The sequence below is a fragment of the Gopherus flavomarginatus genome, chromosome 21 (genome assembly GCF_025201925.1).
Source record: "Gopherus flavomarginatus isolate rGopFla2 chromosome 21, rGopFla2.mat.asm, whole genome shotgun sequence".
Lineage (NCBI taxonomy): Eukaryota > Metazoa > Chordata > Testudines > Testudinidae > Gopherus > Gopherus flavomarginatus.
Window position 1 is genome coordinate 7799013 of NC_066637.1, and position 16107 is coordinate 7815119.

General features: G+C 48.7%; 1 protein-coding gene across 1 annotated transcript; it reads right to left on the bottom strand.

Annotated features, from left to right (window-relative positions):
- Positions 1-1506: 1506 nt before the first annotated feature.
- Positions 1507-10820, bottom strand: TAS1R3 (taste 1 receptor member 3). Its single transcript, XM_050931459.1, has 6 exons — positions 10642-10820; positions 7615-7915; positions 5562-6341; positions 3832-4035; positions 3414-3534; positions 1507-2417 (listed from the first exon to the last, which is right to left on the bottom strand). Exons 1-6 carry the CDS (start codon positions 10818-10820, stop codon positions 1507-1509), a joined length of 2496 nt encoding a protein of 831 aa, XP_050787416.1.
- Positions 10821-16107: the final 5287 nt, after the last annotated feature.

Consider the following 16107-nt stretch of genomic DNA (forward strand, 5'->3'; position numbering starts at 1 on the left):
TTTAAGGCAAAAGAGCAGCACAAAGAAATGATAGATCCCAGCCTGCAAAATTCTATATTGGTCTGAGATGGATCTGGGAGTCTCTGGGGGTTTTGGTGGCCACTTTGGCCTGCTGCTGATTTAGATGGGGAAATGATTCCGTTCACTGTAACTTCTACAATGTAAATCCAAGGCTGCGGAATGTCTTGGTTTTATTCCTTTTTATTAAACACAAAACATGTAGAAATACGTGCAGTCCTGTTACGCTAACCTGGAGTTACAAACCCTGTGTGTTGCAAAGCACGCTTGTGCACTAGGAACAGAGCAGACAGATATACCAAGAAGCACCCAGGAGGATGGAAGCCAGAAGCAAACTCCAGCCTTTAAACCAATTGCTAGGACTAGAGGAACTGATCCTTGAATACGATTCTACTTGGTTCTCACCCTAGCAGCAATGCAGAGGCCTTTCAGTGGGTTCTCTCCCCCATCCATGCTGCCTGTGGTGCATATTTGAGAGCAGTAATAAAGGATCTGTAGATACGTACTTGGCAATTCCTAGACCGTAACTATTTTTCCCCCCTACCGTTGAGTTGGAATCGGAAACTCACCCAGTTGAAACTCGAAGGGTGCTGAGCATCTACTTCTTCCATGAGAGCAAGTCCTCTCCTCCCCCATCCCATGCTATCCCTTCTTTCTGTGGCCCTTCCTGCATTTTCATACTCTGGTCAGGACCGGAAATGGATGTACAGAAATAGCATGGGAGAAGCAGGTTGGCTTTTATTTCTGCCTGACTAGAAGCAGGAAAACCTGGAAATCTTTTGAGGGAGCTGGGTCTGGTGAGGTTCCCACAGCTCAGCTGTGTAGATCCGACAGGAACAGATGCTGCAGAGAAGCATCCGAACTCGTCCAGACTAGAGGAGGAAAATCGATCTTAGATACGCAACTTCAGCTACGTGAATAACGTAGCTGAAGTCGAATATCTAAGATTGAATTACTCACCCGTCCAGGCGGCGCGGGATCAATGTCCGCGGCTCTCCGTGTCGATTCCGGAACTCCGTTGGGGTTGATGGAGTTCAGGAATCGATATAAGCACGCTCGGGGATCGATATATCGCGTCTAGACGCGATTTATTGATCCCCGAGCAATCGATTTTAACCCGCTGATACGGCGGGGTAGTCTGGACGTAAAATCTGTAATGTTGCTGACTTTTGGGGGAGACAGATTGAACAGTGACTCCCTCTGCTTACTGGCCCAAGAGGATATGGGACCTACTACTATTGTCGCCTGGGGCATAATCCTTTAGTTCAAGCATCAGAACCCTGGATTGGATACATTTTTTTATTATTATTGTTTTGAGCTGGAAAGGTTCTACCCTTCAGTCTACCAGGTAGGGCTGTGTGTATATTTTATACACCAATTGTCTTGTGACTGCAGCTCATGGATTCATTACAAACCAAACCATCCTCGCAGATATTTAAAGCCTTTCACAGCAGCCTAGAACAGGTCTGGTTAGTGGGAGTCTTTTTCTCATGAGGCCCCTCCTTGGTGTAACTGGAAGTAAGCCACCGTGTTACACTCGGGCTTAAACAAGAGGATGTAGCATTTCGGGATGTAGAAGGAGGTCAGGACCCCCAGTGCGCACAGCAGCCCACTGCAGATCTGTGCAGCAGGCTGCTGCATGGCCTGCATCGTGCTGTAGATGGCGATGAAAATGATCCAAGCAGCGAAGTAGACTAGCATGCTAAACGTTATCCCCCGGGCCATGTTGTACTTCTTGGCAGGGGTCTGCACCATGAAAGTGCAGAGGAAGCAGATGAATGCCAGGTTGCCAGTGTAGCCATGGATCATAATGAAGGCGAACCAGGACTGAATCTCACAACGGATCAGAACCTGGGAGTGCAGCAGTTTGTAATCCCTCACCGGGAAGGCTGGAACCGAGTAGATGCACCAAAAACAGAGCACGCTCTCAACCAGGCAGGTGACAGCGACAACGAGCCAGGCCCTCTTCTGGGTCACCCAGAGCAGGAAGCCTTTGGGACAGCTTGTGAACTCCGTCAGCAAGACGATCTCCAGCGATTTGACTAAGAAGGTGGAGAAGCAAGCGCAGAGGCACAGGGTGTAGAGGGGCTGCTGGAGCATACAGCTGGCAGTGCTGGGCTTCCCTATGTGGAGGCACAAGCTGAGGCACATCAGCAAGAGGCAGAGCAGGGCAAAGATGCTCCTGGCACCCCCGGACGCCTGCACCAGGGGCGTGTTGAAGTTCTTAAGGAAGAGCACTGTTGACAGGCAGGTCAGCACCATGGCGAAGAGCATCAGGACCAGCAAGCAGATGATGAGCGGCTCGTCCCAGAAGAGGTACCTCTCGCTGCGGTCGTAACACTTGGCGCTTCGAATAGGTGACCACTGATGTTCTGGACAGTTAGTGCAAAACAAGTCTTCTGAAAACCAGCAATGAGGAGGGGACGTGAGGCTGGGCCCGGCTTTGCAGGCCGTTGCTCTGGGCTGCAATGACCCTGCCACAGGCAGCTCTTGATGATGGGTCACCGGCACAGGTGAACAGAGCAGCCAATGCGGTTTCTACAATCCGCGGTTTCAAAGTGCCATCCCCAGAATACGCAAGCATCTTCAGGGTGCCCAGAGCCTGTGATTAGCCAGTCTCCTCCCCTGTCTGCCCCAAATGAGCCCTGTATTTTCTGCTCTGCTCCCTCCCCCAGGCAGGAGCCCCTGCTTCCAAAAGACCCTTCAGTTGTGTCACAATGATCATTTTCACCTTCTCACAAACCTAAAAAAAATCCCGTCCTGTCACATGGGCTCACTCCCACTGCTTTGGCCCTGCATTGGCTGTCACCTGAGCTCGTCAGAAGGATGCTGCACAAAGCACTGGAGAATATATCACAGGGAACAATCCTGCACTGGCCAGTAGCAGGGGCAGACCAATAGGCAAGTGAAAGATGCTCCCTCACTTCCCCATGTCACTCGAGCTGTGTACAGGGGCTGCAAAGGTGTCACAAGGCACTGGGGGGAAATTCCCTCACCATGAGGCTGGCATAACCAACCCTGGCCTATTCACAACTGTAGGGGGTACACTAGGAGCAGGCCAAGGGCAGGAACACATGTCTGCAGCACATGCCACTGTAGAAACCTGGAGCTGTGACTCGGCCCTTTGGAGGCTGCTGTAAATTGGAGCAACCCTGGGGCTGCTCTAACTTATGGTGGGAGCAGCACTGGCCCAGGATCAGGCCAGGCAAAGATGGTTTCAAGTCACCTTTGTCCCTCCTCCCCATGGTCTGCATCTTGTGCACCAGGCCTCTCAGAGGAACAGCACAGAATTGGACACCAATTTTCCTTAGAGGCTCTAGGAAGTTGTGTGGCCCTAAAGTCAGTGGCCAGCTGGAATAGGGGTTATTCAGACAGTTGCTTTTCCCAAGCCTCACCTTTGGTGCCCTCGTAGGTGTTTTCTTCACAGTCGATACAGTCATAACAGCAGAGGTGGAATCCCTTCACTCTCTTAATCTGCCCGGGTTCACACCGCTGAAAACACGTGGATACAGGCTTCTGGAAGATGAACAAAGCCACAGACATGCAGCAGCAGCTATTTGACGATACTGTCACACACAGGCTGAGTATGGGCACCACTGCCCCTTATTGAATAGGACCAGAGCTCTGTCTGAGTCCCTGTACTGCTAAGGAGGACTCTTCTTTAGCTCACACAGCTGGGGTCTATTTGTGAGCAGGAAGAACTGCTGTAGCCATAAAGTCTTGAATGGCCACAGCAAGCAAGCTGGGTGAATAGGTAGATGCAACTTTGTTACCATGTTGTGATTTAGCAGCACCTCTACCCTCAATCTTTACCTTGCTATCCATGGTGTGAAACCGAATCTGGGACGTGTTGATGCGTAAGGACTCCTGGTAGTCTCCGACAGGTATATACTGGAGGTTGCCCTTCTGCCAGCTCCAGAACATGATGTCGAAGCCCTGGGTCATGCTATGGAACTGGTCCATCTGGAATGATTGGTTATCAAGGGTGAACTGAAGCTCTTTCATGATGTCCAGCAGCTGCAGAGAAAAGGGGAGAATGCGCGATCGGCAGTGGGTGGTGGGAGGCGGAGAGACTTTTTTCCAAACGCTCTCCAATATCGGGTACTTCTGGACTGCAATCGCTGGGTGTGATTGCGGCCTGACCTGACGTAGCTTTAATCTTGCTAGCTCAGTAAAGCTGCGGCCGCTAGAGCTTCAGCCCAGGCTACCCCCACAAGTAATTGCCCAGGGTTTGGGGTGGGTTTGTACCACCCAGGCTGAAGCTTGCTGCTGTGGGGCTCAAATTCAGTCAGTTAAAGCTAACTTGGATATGTCTGCTCAAGCTGCAACCACACCCCACGACTGCCGCGTACAGGGTATGTCTACATTGCAGGGTGAGCCCAGGGTTCAAACTCAGGCTCAAGGCTAACCTGCACCCGCCCCACCCGCTTCCGTCTACACACACATCACGCTAACCCAGGACTCAGATCCAAGGTCCCAGGGCTCCACGAGGATGGAGCTAGGCCCCAGGGTTCAAGCCCTATTGCTTTGCAGTATAAACACAGCCCCATTTGACTCATGCCCTGGAAGGCTGCCAACAGTATCCCACAATCCCATGGGCCGACTTTCTTTGTCCTCTGGACGGTCAAGTTCGGTGAACAGTCATTTTCCCATGCTGCCCCACGAACAAAGGGCTAGAACGGGCCACGTTTTGGGAGGGCACTAGGAAGTCTAGGATATGGCAGGTTGGCCTCAGGCCTGCATAATGCAGTGTAGATGCTGGAGCCCAGGTTCAATGAGTCCTACCTGGGGTTAGGAATGAGTGTAGACACTCAAGCCCTAGGTTAACAAACCCAGGGTCTGCTGGCTCAAGTTCTACTAATCCTGGGTTTGCATTGCAGGGGAGACAGACTCACTCTGAGTGTGGCAGTGGGCTGGGTATGAATGTCTCATTTTCTGATTGAAATCACTTGTCACCCGTGCAGGATAAGATAGCAGCCATCAGCTCTCAGGCTTCTGGGCATCAGCTGGTAACTGCCAGGCTCAGGAAGGAATCTCCCCTTTTTTTAAAGCATTGGCCTAGCATTATCCATGGTGTGGAATGGGCGTTATTGCAGTATGGGGTTGTGTTAATAAATACGTGGTTCGTAGTACACAGAGCTGTTCATTTGTAAATCTCAAGTATCGCTATCCCGGTTTTACAGCTGTGGAAATGAGGGCACACAGAGGGCAAGTAACTTGCCTGGAAGTCACCCAGAAGGTCCATGGCAGAGTCAGGAATAGAATCCACATTTCCTGACTCCCAGACCATTGGACCACATTCTGGCTATCGCCAGAGGCAGGAAACTGGACCTGATGAGCCACTGGCATGATGATCTGTTATGGCGGATCTTATGCCTGAGTAAAGGAGTTGGTCAGTGTGGCTCAGGTGATGGGCTCATGTTGGGAGACAGCAAGGGGGATTAATCTTAGCATTTGGAAAAGGACCGATGGGAGACAGCTGGGCAGCGGGACAGATGGGTCGGAGTGGAAAAGCTGTTGGTGAGACTCCGGCCCTCACTCACCTGCCAGGACTTGACAGTCGCTTTCGGGCACCCTTCCTCCATGCACCCCAGCGCCTGGTGCAGCATATGGGCCACGCTGTACACCGCAACGTACACCGCGTAGGTCTGCTGGTTCCCTAGCAAGTGAGAGATGTCATGCAGGGAGACATTGTCGCATTGCCTGCACTGCGGGCCGAACACAGCGGAGTCGGTGTTGCGGCTGTACTCCCAGGAAGCCTGGCAGAAACTCTCCTGCTGGATGGATGCGAAGAGATCAGCAACATAGTCTTGAAAGCCAGGTACAATGCCTCCCTTGATGGTAAAGCCGATGACAGTCCCAATGGTCTGGATGTTAGGGATGGAGGTGACTATGTCAGACATCACCCAGGCTTCAGTGGCAATCCAGACCTTCTGGCTGAAGCCATGACTGATCCACTGTTCCAGCAGGGCCTTCACAGACTTGTCCACCGAGAAGAGGACAATCACATTCACCTGGGTCTCATTGATGTACTTGATTATTGTCTCCAGTTTCTTGTGATCTTGTGGGACTGATGGGTCAGCAGGAATCAATGCTTCATAGGCTATGCAGATGTCCTGGGCTGTGGCCAAGCTGGAGAAGGTGGCTAGGCCTTCACGGCCATATTCATTTTCGCTCCCGATGGCCGCTATCCAGTTCCATCCAAACTTGTCGAGTAGCTGCACCAGGGCTTTCGACTGGCTCTTATCACTGGGAACGGTCCGGAAAAAGGATGGGTAATACTCCTCTTGGCTGAGTTTCTCACTGCTGGCTCCATAGCTGACCTGGAAATGGGAAAGAGACCAGTGTGTCCGGATACGTCTGCACTGGACTGGAGATATGCAGTGTGGTTGTAGCCATGTCTGTCCCAAGATATTAGAGAGAGAAGGTGAGGGAGGTAATATCTTTTATTGGACCAACTTCTGTTGGTGAGAGAGAAACTTCCAAGCCACAGAGAGCTCAGCTTGTCTCTTTCACCAACAGAAGTTGGTCCAATCAAAGATATTACCTCAGCCACCTTGTCTGGACTGGAGACATAATTTCCATCTTGGGCAGACAGACCCGTGCTAGCTCTGATTGATCTAGCATGCTAAAAACAGCAGTGTAGACATGGTGGTGCAGGCTGTGGGCTGGGCTGTCCACCCTGAATACATACCTAGGATGTCGGCTGGGATTGTACTCGGGGAGGCCAGCCATCCTGCCGCCTGCACTGCTGTTTATAGTTCTCTAGCTTGTACAGAGCATACGTCCACCCACGCTGGAAATTACATCTCCAGCTCCAGTGTAGATGTACCCTGTGAGAGCAAAGCTGGTCCAGGAGAGCACGTAGAGCCAGAACCACCAACGCCAACTCCAGCCTGTCTCCCAGGCCCATTACAGCTGATAGCGCTGGGTGCCTAAAAGACAGGTTTGGGGTAAAGGCATAAGAAGGAAGGAAGTTGAGTTACTGCGGGGACTGCAGGTATAAGGATGAAAATCAGTGATTTTCCCCGGTATATAAACAGCCACTGCTGGTCATTTCCTCGCTCTGCATTTTCACCCGTCTGCCTGTTTTAAAGGGGATCTGTTATCAAGGAACTGAGCTGCCCTCTGTAGGCAAAGGGCCTGGGGCGAGCCCCCTTGATTCCACTGATAGGAATCTAGGGTGCTCAGCACCTCCCAGGCTGAGGCCCAAACGCTACCCAGAGAGCAGCGTTTAGCCCTATTAGATCAACAGCAGCAACTTGTGCAGCGAGGCAGCTTCAGTCTCCAGAGCTCTCTGCTGGCACCAGCCAGGGAGCTCACGGGTGATCAGGAAACACACAACCCCTCTGTCTGTCTTTGAGAGCCCTCCGTCAGCACAGCGTCTGAGCCCCATAGTCGTCAGTGCATTTATCCCCACACCCGTGAGAGGTAGGCCCCATTTTACAGATATGGGCCGGAGAGACTAAGTAACTCACCGATGTCTGTGGTCTCCCAAGGCCCAGGCTAACGCTCTAACCACTAAACAATTCTTCCTGTCACCCTCATTGGTCCAAACCGCTATAATGCAAAAGCCATGATTCTCCAAAGACTTACCTGCGGGATTAGAAAGAAGCTGAAGAGCCTGGCTGTAATCAGAGCAAGGTCTGACACGTAAGGCCCAATCACCGCTGTTACTCGGGTCTGGTAGTCGGTGTAGCTGCACAGGACTCTGATCCCAGTGCTGCCTTCCCTGGTCAGGAATAACAAGCTGGGCTGTATGACCACCACTGGCTCTAAGCAGGTGTCGTAGATTTCATAGCCCAGTTTTATTCCCGGCAGGAGGGAAGTGGAGTTGTTGATTTTATCGATGGCAAACTTCATCCCTAGAGCCCAGATCAGGCCAGAAGCATATAACCTGCAGGTAGGGGAAACAGCAAAGCAGAGACCTAGAACTACATGAAGCCAGACTGATCGGTGCTGTTGCATTAGGGATGAATTTATTCTATGCTCTTTGAGCTGTCGGCAGCCGTGCGTTAGCACGGATGTGCAGAATGGTATAGCTGAGCCTGCCTCTAGCAAATCCGGGTTCTACTTAACTATCAGCAGAGATTGACTGTAACCAGGACCATTGTAAGATCTCCAAGCACTAATGAATTCAGCTTTGCAGTCCCATTGGGTGGTAGGTAAATTATATTATCTGCATTTCACAGGTGAGGAAACTGAAGTACAGAGCGAGTAATTGATTCATCCTGTGTCACACAGGAAGTCTGTGGCAGAGATGGGATTCGAACCCAGTGCCCTTGACTTCCTACAAGTTAACCACCAGACCATTGTGTGTGGAGTGTGTTGTTGACTTCAGTTCTGTCCTTTGCAGCAGTCAGACAGTGGATGGGACACAAGGGTCTGTTTTCCACTGCAAATGGAAGTGTGTACACACATTGCCATTGTGGTCTGGGGTGGTCGGCAGCCTATATCGTCCCTGTAAATGTGACTCTTTGGTGACTCTGACAAAGAAATATCAGTCACAAGTCTACAAGTAAGAGCTAGTGTGCAAGAGAAATGAATTCTCTAGCTTGTGCAGAGACCTGCCTACAGCATTCAGCTACAGAGTAATGACTATGGTATGACTGTACGCTGTGAAATGGGGCTGATTGCTCTCTGGAGTTGGTGTATGGCGTTCCCTACCATGTTTGATCCATGTAAGGTTGGCTTCCTCTGAGGCTGGCTTTTTCTGGGAGTTGACTCAAAGTAATAAGTAATCCAGAATGGCCAGATTTCACTCCAAAGCCTGAAGCAATGAACTGCGCCCAGGTTGGCTTGTATCTCTGCATGTGGGCTTGTTGAATCTTCTCCAAATTCAAGTGTCACCAGAGTTTGTGGTCCCTTATTCAAATTTCACCCATTTCACAAAAGTCTGGATTGTTTCTGTGTTCTGTATCAGAGGGGTAGCCGTGTTAGTCTGGATCTGTAAAAGCAGCAAAGAATCCTGTAGGAGAGCACTTCAACCTCCCTGGCCACACTATAGCAGACTTTAAGGTGGCATCCTGCAGCAAAAAAAACTTCAGGACCAGACTTCAAAGAGAAACTGCTGAGCTTCAGTTCATCTGCAAATTTGACACCATCAGCTCAGGATTGAACAAAGACTGTGAATGGCTTGCCAACTACAGAACCAGTTTCTCCTCTCTTGGTTTTCACACCTCAAACTGCTAGAACAGGGCCTCCTCCTCCCTGATTGAACTGACCTCGATATCTCTAGCTTGCTTGCTAGCATATATATACCTGCCCCTGGAAATTTCCACTACATGCATCTGACGAAGTGGGTATTCACCCACGAAAGCTCATGCTCCAAAACGTCTGTTAGTCTATAAGGTGCCACAGGATACTTTGCTGCTTTCTGTGTTCTGAGGCTTTAACACAGCAGGTACTGGCCGAAGAAGAATTTCCTCACTTTCCAGCTATACCTTTCTTCATGTAGGCTCTAACTCAGCAAAGCATGTAAGCACATTCTTAACTCCCGTTGATTTGAATGCCTGCTTGGTGGGTCTTTCCCACATGCTCAGGGTCTGAGTGCCATATTTGGGGTCGGGAAGGAATTTTCCCCCAAGTCAGATTGGCAGAAACCCTGGTGGTTTTTCGCCCTCCTCTGCAGCGTGGGGCCCGGGTCACTTGCAGGTTTAAAGTAGCATAAATGGTGAATTCTTTGTAACTTGACATCTTCAGACCCTGATTTGAGGACATAACTCACTCAGCTAGAGGTTAGGGTTCTATTACAGGAGTGGGTGAGTGAGGTTTTTATCACCTGCAATGTGCAGAGGTAGACGAAATGATCACGATGGTCCCTTCTGGCCTTAAAGTCTAGGTGCTTAAATGCTTTGCTGAGCAGGGATGGGAACGTGTCAGTGCACAGGGCCTGATCATGCAAGGTGCTGACCATCCTCAGCTCTGGCTGAGTGTGGTGAGAGTGGAGGGTGCTCATTGCCCATCTGGGATCTTATTATCCTTGTTTGTAAGCATCTGCCCCCAGTAGGCACGGTGAGCTTCCCAGCGGGTTACAGGTACAATAAGAACCCGTCATGATCTGTCAGAGACCAGTGCACACTTACAGCTCTGTCTAAACCCACAACATATTGACAAAGGGGGACCAGACAGCTAATGTGAAAAATCAGGATGGGGGTGGGGGGTAATAGGAGCCTAGATAAGAAAAAGACCCAAAAATCAGGACTGTCCCTATAAAATCGGGACATCTGCTCACCTTGTATTGAAACCATCATCACAGACATGGTAGAATCCTTTCAGTGTTAACAGCCAAACAGGCCAGCACCATTAAAATCTCTGAGCAAAATGTGTGTGGAGGGAGGCAGTGGCATCTGATGCTGGAGTGAATAACATCAGCAGGAGAGTGCTGAAGATTTCCCATTCCAGCACCTGCCATCGCCATGGCAATGCTCTCAGCATCCCATCACGCCCAGTACCATAGCACTCTTTCTTCCTAACTCGCCTTGAACATCATCCTATGTGACTAAGACATCGGATTATTTGCTACATAAAAGTCCATCTCCTCCCCCATCCCCTGCCTGCCTGGGGGTGACCAAAGTCACTCTATGCCAATTAGGATGATATCCTTGACAGATCCCTTCTTACCTTTCACACACGATGACGCTGGGCTCCAGTCGCTTGCTCAGGTCCATAGAACTCATTCCAAACGGGAATAAGCCTCCCAGGATATAATCACCCGGCTTTTTAAACTGAGCTGACATGCATGTGCGTCCATGGGCCACCGAGCAGCCCAAGCTCAGGTACAGCAGCAGGATTCTAGCCATGGCTTTGCTGTTTCAGAGCTAGCGCTTCCCAGGAAATTTAAAAAGGCCACAGGGAACTGGAGGGGAATGAGAGAATCTTGCAGTGGCAGGTCCCAAACAAGTCTTGTCAAATAGAATTAAAAGAGGTGAGAATGACGCGGATGAATTTGTTTAGCAAAATTCATTAAATAACTCACTCTGTGTTTGGTCCCTCAGTAGTCAAATATACAGCAATGACCTATGTGTGGGCTCCTCTGCAACCCGGGGGTTTGATCATGGCTCCCTTCACTCAGGGAGTGGCATGTATTCAGGCATGGAGTCTCATTGACTTCAGTAGGAAGAGTCTGTGTTTGCTTGAGACAGGTGTGCAGGATCATGTCCCAGGCCCTGGAGACGATCCAATTTGACTAAAGTTGCTTTACATGACCTCTTTCACGGAGTGAAATTTGCAAAAACTGTCTCCTGTTTGCAAATTTCCCTGACACCTGGATTTGTGTGTCACCATTTATCAACAACAGCTCTTGATTACTGCAGATCTCCTTACCCAGAGTGCCTCTGTGCGGATGTCATGTTTTATACCCTGGCCTGCTTGAAGCTTGGTGGTGAGAGTGCTCTGCACTTTGCAGGATATGGCCTTTTAGTAGAATAAATGTTTGCTTTCCCCAAACAGAGCCTGCTGCACTTTGTTTTCTGTTTGGGTAACATAGCCAGATACCACAGTGATGGTCTTACACTAGAAGGCCAAGATTTTTCAAAGTGACAATTAATGCTGAGTGCTCAGCTTGAGAGAGGACTTGATGATTTGGATCACTTGATGATTACCTGTTCTGTTCATTTCCTCTGAAGCACCTGGCATTGGCCACTGTCATAAGACAGGATGCTGGGCTAGATGGACCTTTGGTCTGACCCCGTATGGCCGTTCTTATATGAGAGATCTCAGAGGGTCTTACATTTCAGAAAGTGATGAATGCACACCCACTGAGAATTAGACTCCTTTCAGGGTGGATTGATGTAAATCACTTATTTTAATCATGATTTAAATTGGCAGCAGCAAACCTTGGTTCAAATAATCGATTTTAGTCTTGTTTTGTGTTTGTTGTTTTTAGTTATTTTCCTAAAGAGAGGTTGATTCTTGTTGGTTGATAACCATTAAAACATGTCAATTAGAGTGTTGAAATCCATAGGAGTTGGCACCTAAATACCTTTGAGGATCTGTACCTCAAGCATTTTTGAACTTGGATTCTGTGTAGCTTTCCCATTGTTACAGAGTTAGTGACAGAGCTAGGAACAGTGTCCCATTCTTAGGAGTCCTAGTCCAATAATGTAACCTCAGGACCATCCTTATTCCACACATGGGTTAATACTGCTCCACTGTAGTTACTGGGTATCAACACTTTCTTTATTATGCCCATCTAACCCTAGAGGTTTATAACTCAGCTAAAAATTCTGCTGGAAACAAAAAAAAGATTCTGGTCCAATCAGCAGCCGGTTCTGTCCTTTCTTCCCCTCCTCCCACATAAATAGCTCATTCAGTCTGGCAGAAAAAGTAACAAATTGATTGCAGATGAGACAGTAAATATCCTGTATCTGCTTGCAATAATAAGCCTGAGTGGGGAGCATAAATCATAGCAATCACCGACTGCTCTGCTTTCAGAGGGATCCAATCTATTATTTCCTGCCAGGGCTTGATAAGTCAGCTTGTGCTAGAGCTAAACAAATTGCAGCTGTGTGGTCCTATGGCACCAGGATACACAATGTACTGTACTCATCACTGCACTGTGCACGATGGATCTGTTTTGTGTTTACCGGGCAAACACAATTAGCCACACATGGTTCGCTGAACAGCTCATTTATGGGATTCCCCCACTCCAAGTTTATTTACAGTAGATGGTGTCACTTCTGATTCTGTCAATGCTTGAGTGGGGAGATTACAAGAACTGGACACTTTCCAAATACCTGTAAATTTGGGGAAATGGCTCTTATTTATTGGAGGATGGAATAGGGCTTGCAGCTAGTGGTGGTACTAGGAGTCAGGACTTCTGGCGTTGCCACTGACTTAACATATGCTCTGGGAAAAGTCACTTTCTCCCTCTCTGAACTTCAGTTTACTTATTTATAAAACCATTCTAGTCCAACAGAGAGGGCTGTTTCCAAAACCGCTCTCATGCAATTTGCAGTGCTTGGTGGATTACCCGAAGGAGAGCACTTTGCAGTTCCAAAGAGGGCTGAGCGGGGAAGCCCTTATCAATGTACTTTGTATTGACTGCGATAGATTGGACTATGTTTAGGCCCATCCAATTGGTATAGCCAGGGACTAAAAAAAAACCAACATTGCTAATTTCTGGTGAGTGGCAAATTGTCTCCCTGGTGTGTGGGTGAGTTTAGCCATCAATTCCTGCAGGGCATAATCTTTTGAAAAGGCCTTCCTAGCAGCCAACAGGCTAGTGAAGGAGGAGAGTAGGAGAGACCACACATGCAAGAGTCAGCAGGCTCTTAGCAGTGTGAGAATCCAGCCAAGGGAGGTGGTGGGGAGGGAGGGGGACGGGAGAGGAAGGACAGAGTTCCTCCTTCCTTGAAGAAGCCCAAAGGAGGTTGAGGCTTCAGAATTATCAGACTGCAACCAGCCAGAGGAGCCCTGAAGTGGTGCCCAGGAATTGCATGCTGGTTATGCACCCAGCAGCTGGGGAGTGGGGGTAGGGGGGGGTATCTGAATTTGCAGGTGGCTCTTCCCCCTCCATCATTCTTACAGGGAGCTCTGCCAAGGTGAATTTTTCAAGCCCAGGACATGGCTCCATCCACTCCAGTAACCTGATCTTGTTCAAATCCATTCTGAATGAATAATTGCGCGAGCATCCCCTGCAGCTGGGAGCGAGCTCAGGGTCCACATCCATGTTGAATCTGGAGCAGAGGGTTTTGTGCACACTGGGCTATTTTTCTGCACTGCATTTTTATTTCTGCTCCTTTAAACACCTTGGCCATCAGGCTGCAAGAATGTCTTGTTTTTCATTTGCTGTCATGGCTCCATTTCGGTGTGAACAGGGGATTCCTGAGGGGTTCATGCTGTATGGGCACTGTCTGTTTCAAAGCACCTGATGTTTCTATCTGAAGATGCTCCTGCACTGGGGGGAGGGGAGGAGCAATTGAATAAGAGCAGTTACTGCTGGCAAGGACTATTAGATCATCAAGGGCAAGGCAGATTCCTGAGCTAGGACCCATCAGCTGCCTGATGCTTGATCTTAGCCTCAAAGCATGGACAGCAAGGGCCATTGTTTTGCTTGCAAAAGAAAGAAAAAGCAGTTGGTACGTAGGTATATCTGATGGTGTATGTACAGAATCACTTTGGCATTTAAAGTTTGTGCAGAGAGATGATGTGGTATCTGAAGATCTCATGTAGACTGCCCCTGCCCCCTTCCCTGCACATGCTGTTTCAGTAGCTGCATGATGTACTAGTGTTACCAAGGGCTTGTTCTGATGCAGGGCAGGTATTGTGCCTATGGGCCCTAGGTGAAAAGGGACATGTGGAGAACCTGATCCTACATGAATAAGAGTGTTGCTGGATGGACCGCATGTTACTCCTGCACGAGTGAAGTGTACAGGGGAGCGTACCAGGGTGAGAATCAGGCTTAAGCTCACATCTCCTTGCATGTGCCTTGGACTTTTCAAACTTAGATCATAGAATTGGAAGGCGGTATCTAGTCCGACCCCCTGCTCAAAGCAGGACCAATCCTCAGACACATTTTTACCCTAGTTCCCTAAGTGGCCTCCTCCAGGATTGAACTCACAATCCTGGGTTTAGCAGGCCAATGCTCAAACCACTGAGCTATCCCTTTTGAGTGCATAAGGAGTGGTAGAAACCTACCCCAGCTCTACCCTCAGGAAGGGGCTAATCACAGCTGGGGTGAGAGTGTGCGTATCAAAGCTGCTTTAAGGTTGGTTTTTTTTTTTCCCAGTTGGTATTTTTACCTGAAGCCCTTGGATAATAAATTAAATTGCCCTGCTATTGTGATAAATACTGTCTCCTCCTCAAGTCAGTCTGGGAGGAAAAGCTAACCTTTGCAGGAAACATCATTTGTTTGTAGTTAAAAAATACAAAATGGTTCAGTCCTGGCACTTCCCTCTGCTAGCTGGCAAGGAACATGGAACCAGAAACTTGTTTTTTCTTCTAAATGGTCACTAATAACTATGTAAAGACTCTGCAGTTAAATAGTAAATGCTGACAGTCTGGTTCCATGATGAATGCCATGGACCAGCACCATGCGGCTATCACAGGTTGCAGGCCCAGAGGTGGTGCTGTGAGATTGATGCGTAATAAACAGGCTCCCAATGTATAATGACCTTAACTCCAAATAAACCCTGTACTCTACCTGCCAAATAATTGTTATAGTTGATGTTCCTTACCAAGTAGTTAGAGGAATTATACATCAGTTTCACTGCGGGAGAGAAGGGGGGAATAAAAAAGGGAGTAGCCAATAAGTCCCTTTTCCCTCGTTTTTACACCGAAGTTGTATTGTTCTTTGAAGTAATAATTTCGATTCCCAGTGAATGATAAACTCTTGCTATAAATCTTAGGTGTTTGGGGATGCAATAACGCCTCCTCAAGCACTTAATTTCTTTCTGCTAGCTCACATTTCACTGCAGAATGAATGGTGTCTCTGGCTTATTCATCTGCTTGAGATAACAGAAGCAGGCGGCTTTCTAACAGAGGTGGTTTTTCCTGCTAAGAGAACTTTCTTTCCAACACCATGGGGACAGTGCTGATTTTGGTGTAGGATGTATCCCTGCAAAGTCACTGGGGATGAAGGGCCCATAGCAAGCTGCAGAATCAGTCTCCTTAGATAACTGAACGGTCTCTTTGGATACCCTAAGCTCTTTGTGCACCTTGGGGCGAAGGGGAGAAAAGGGATGGCGATAAAGAACGTTGCCATAGGTGTTGCAATCTAGATGATGTAAAGCTCTGTTTCAGAGGTTCTGGAGAAATGACTTGCCCATGTTCAGACAGTAAGTCAGTGGCAGAACTAGGAATAAAACCCTAGGTCTCCTGGCTTCCTGTCCCCTGCTCAAACCCCTAAGCCATTCTAGTCTACTGACGGCCAAACCTCAAAAGGTTCATTGTAGACAGACATCCAGAAGTTCAGAGGCTCAGCTCACCTTCTTGGGTCCACAGAAATGTGACTCCTCTTTTCAAACAGCCCGAAGCACAGGGACAGTTTTGGCTGGGTATTTACTCTCAAAGCAGTTTTAGAGAAGATCACTGACTTGATAAAAAATACACCCAGTCACCCTCTTCAGTCTACATTATGTTTGGTCC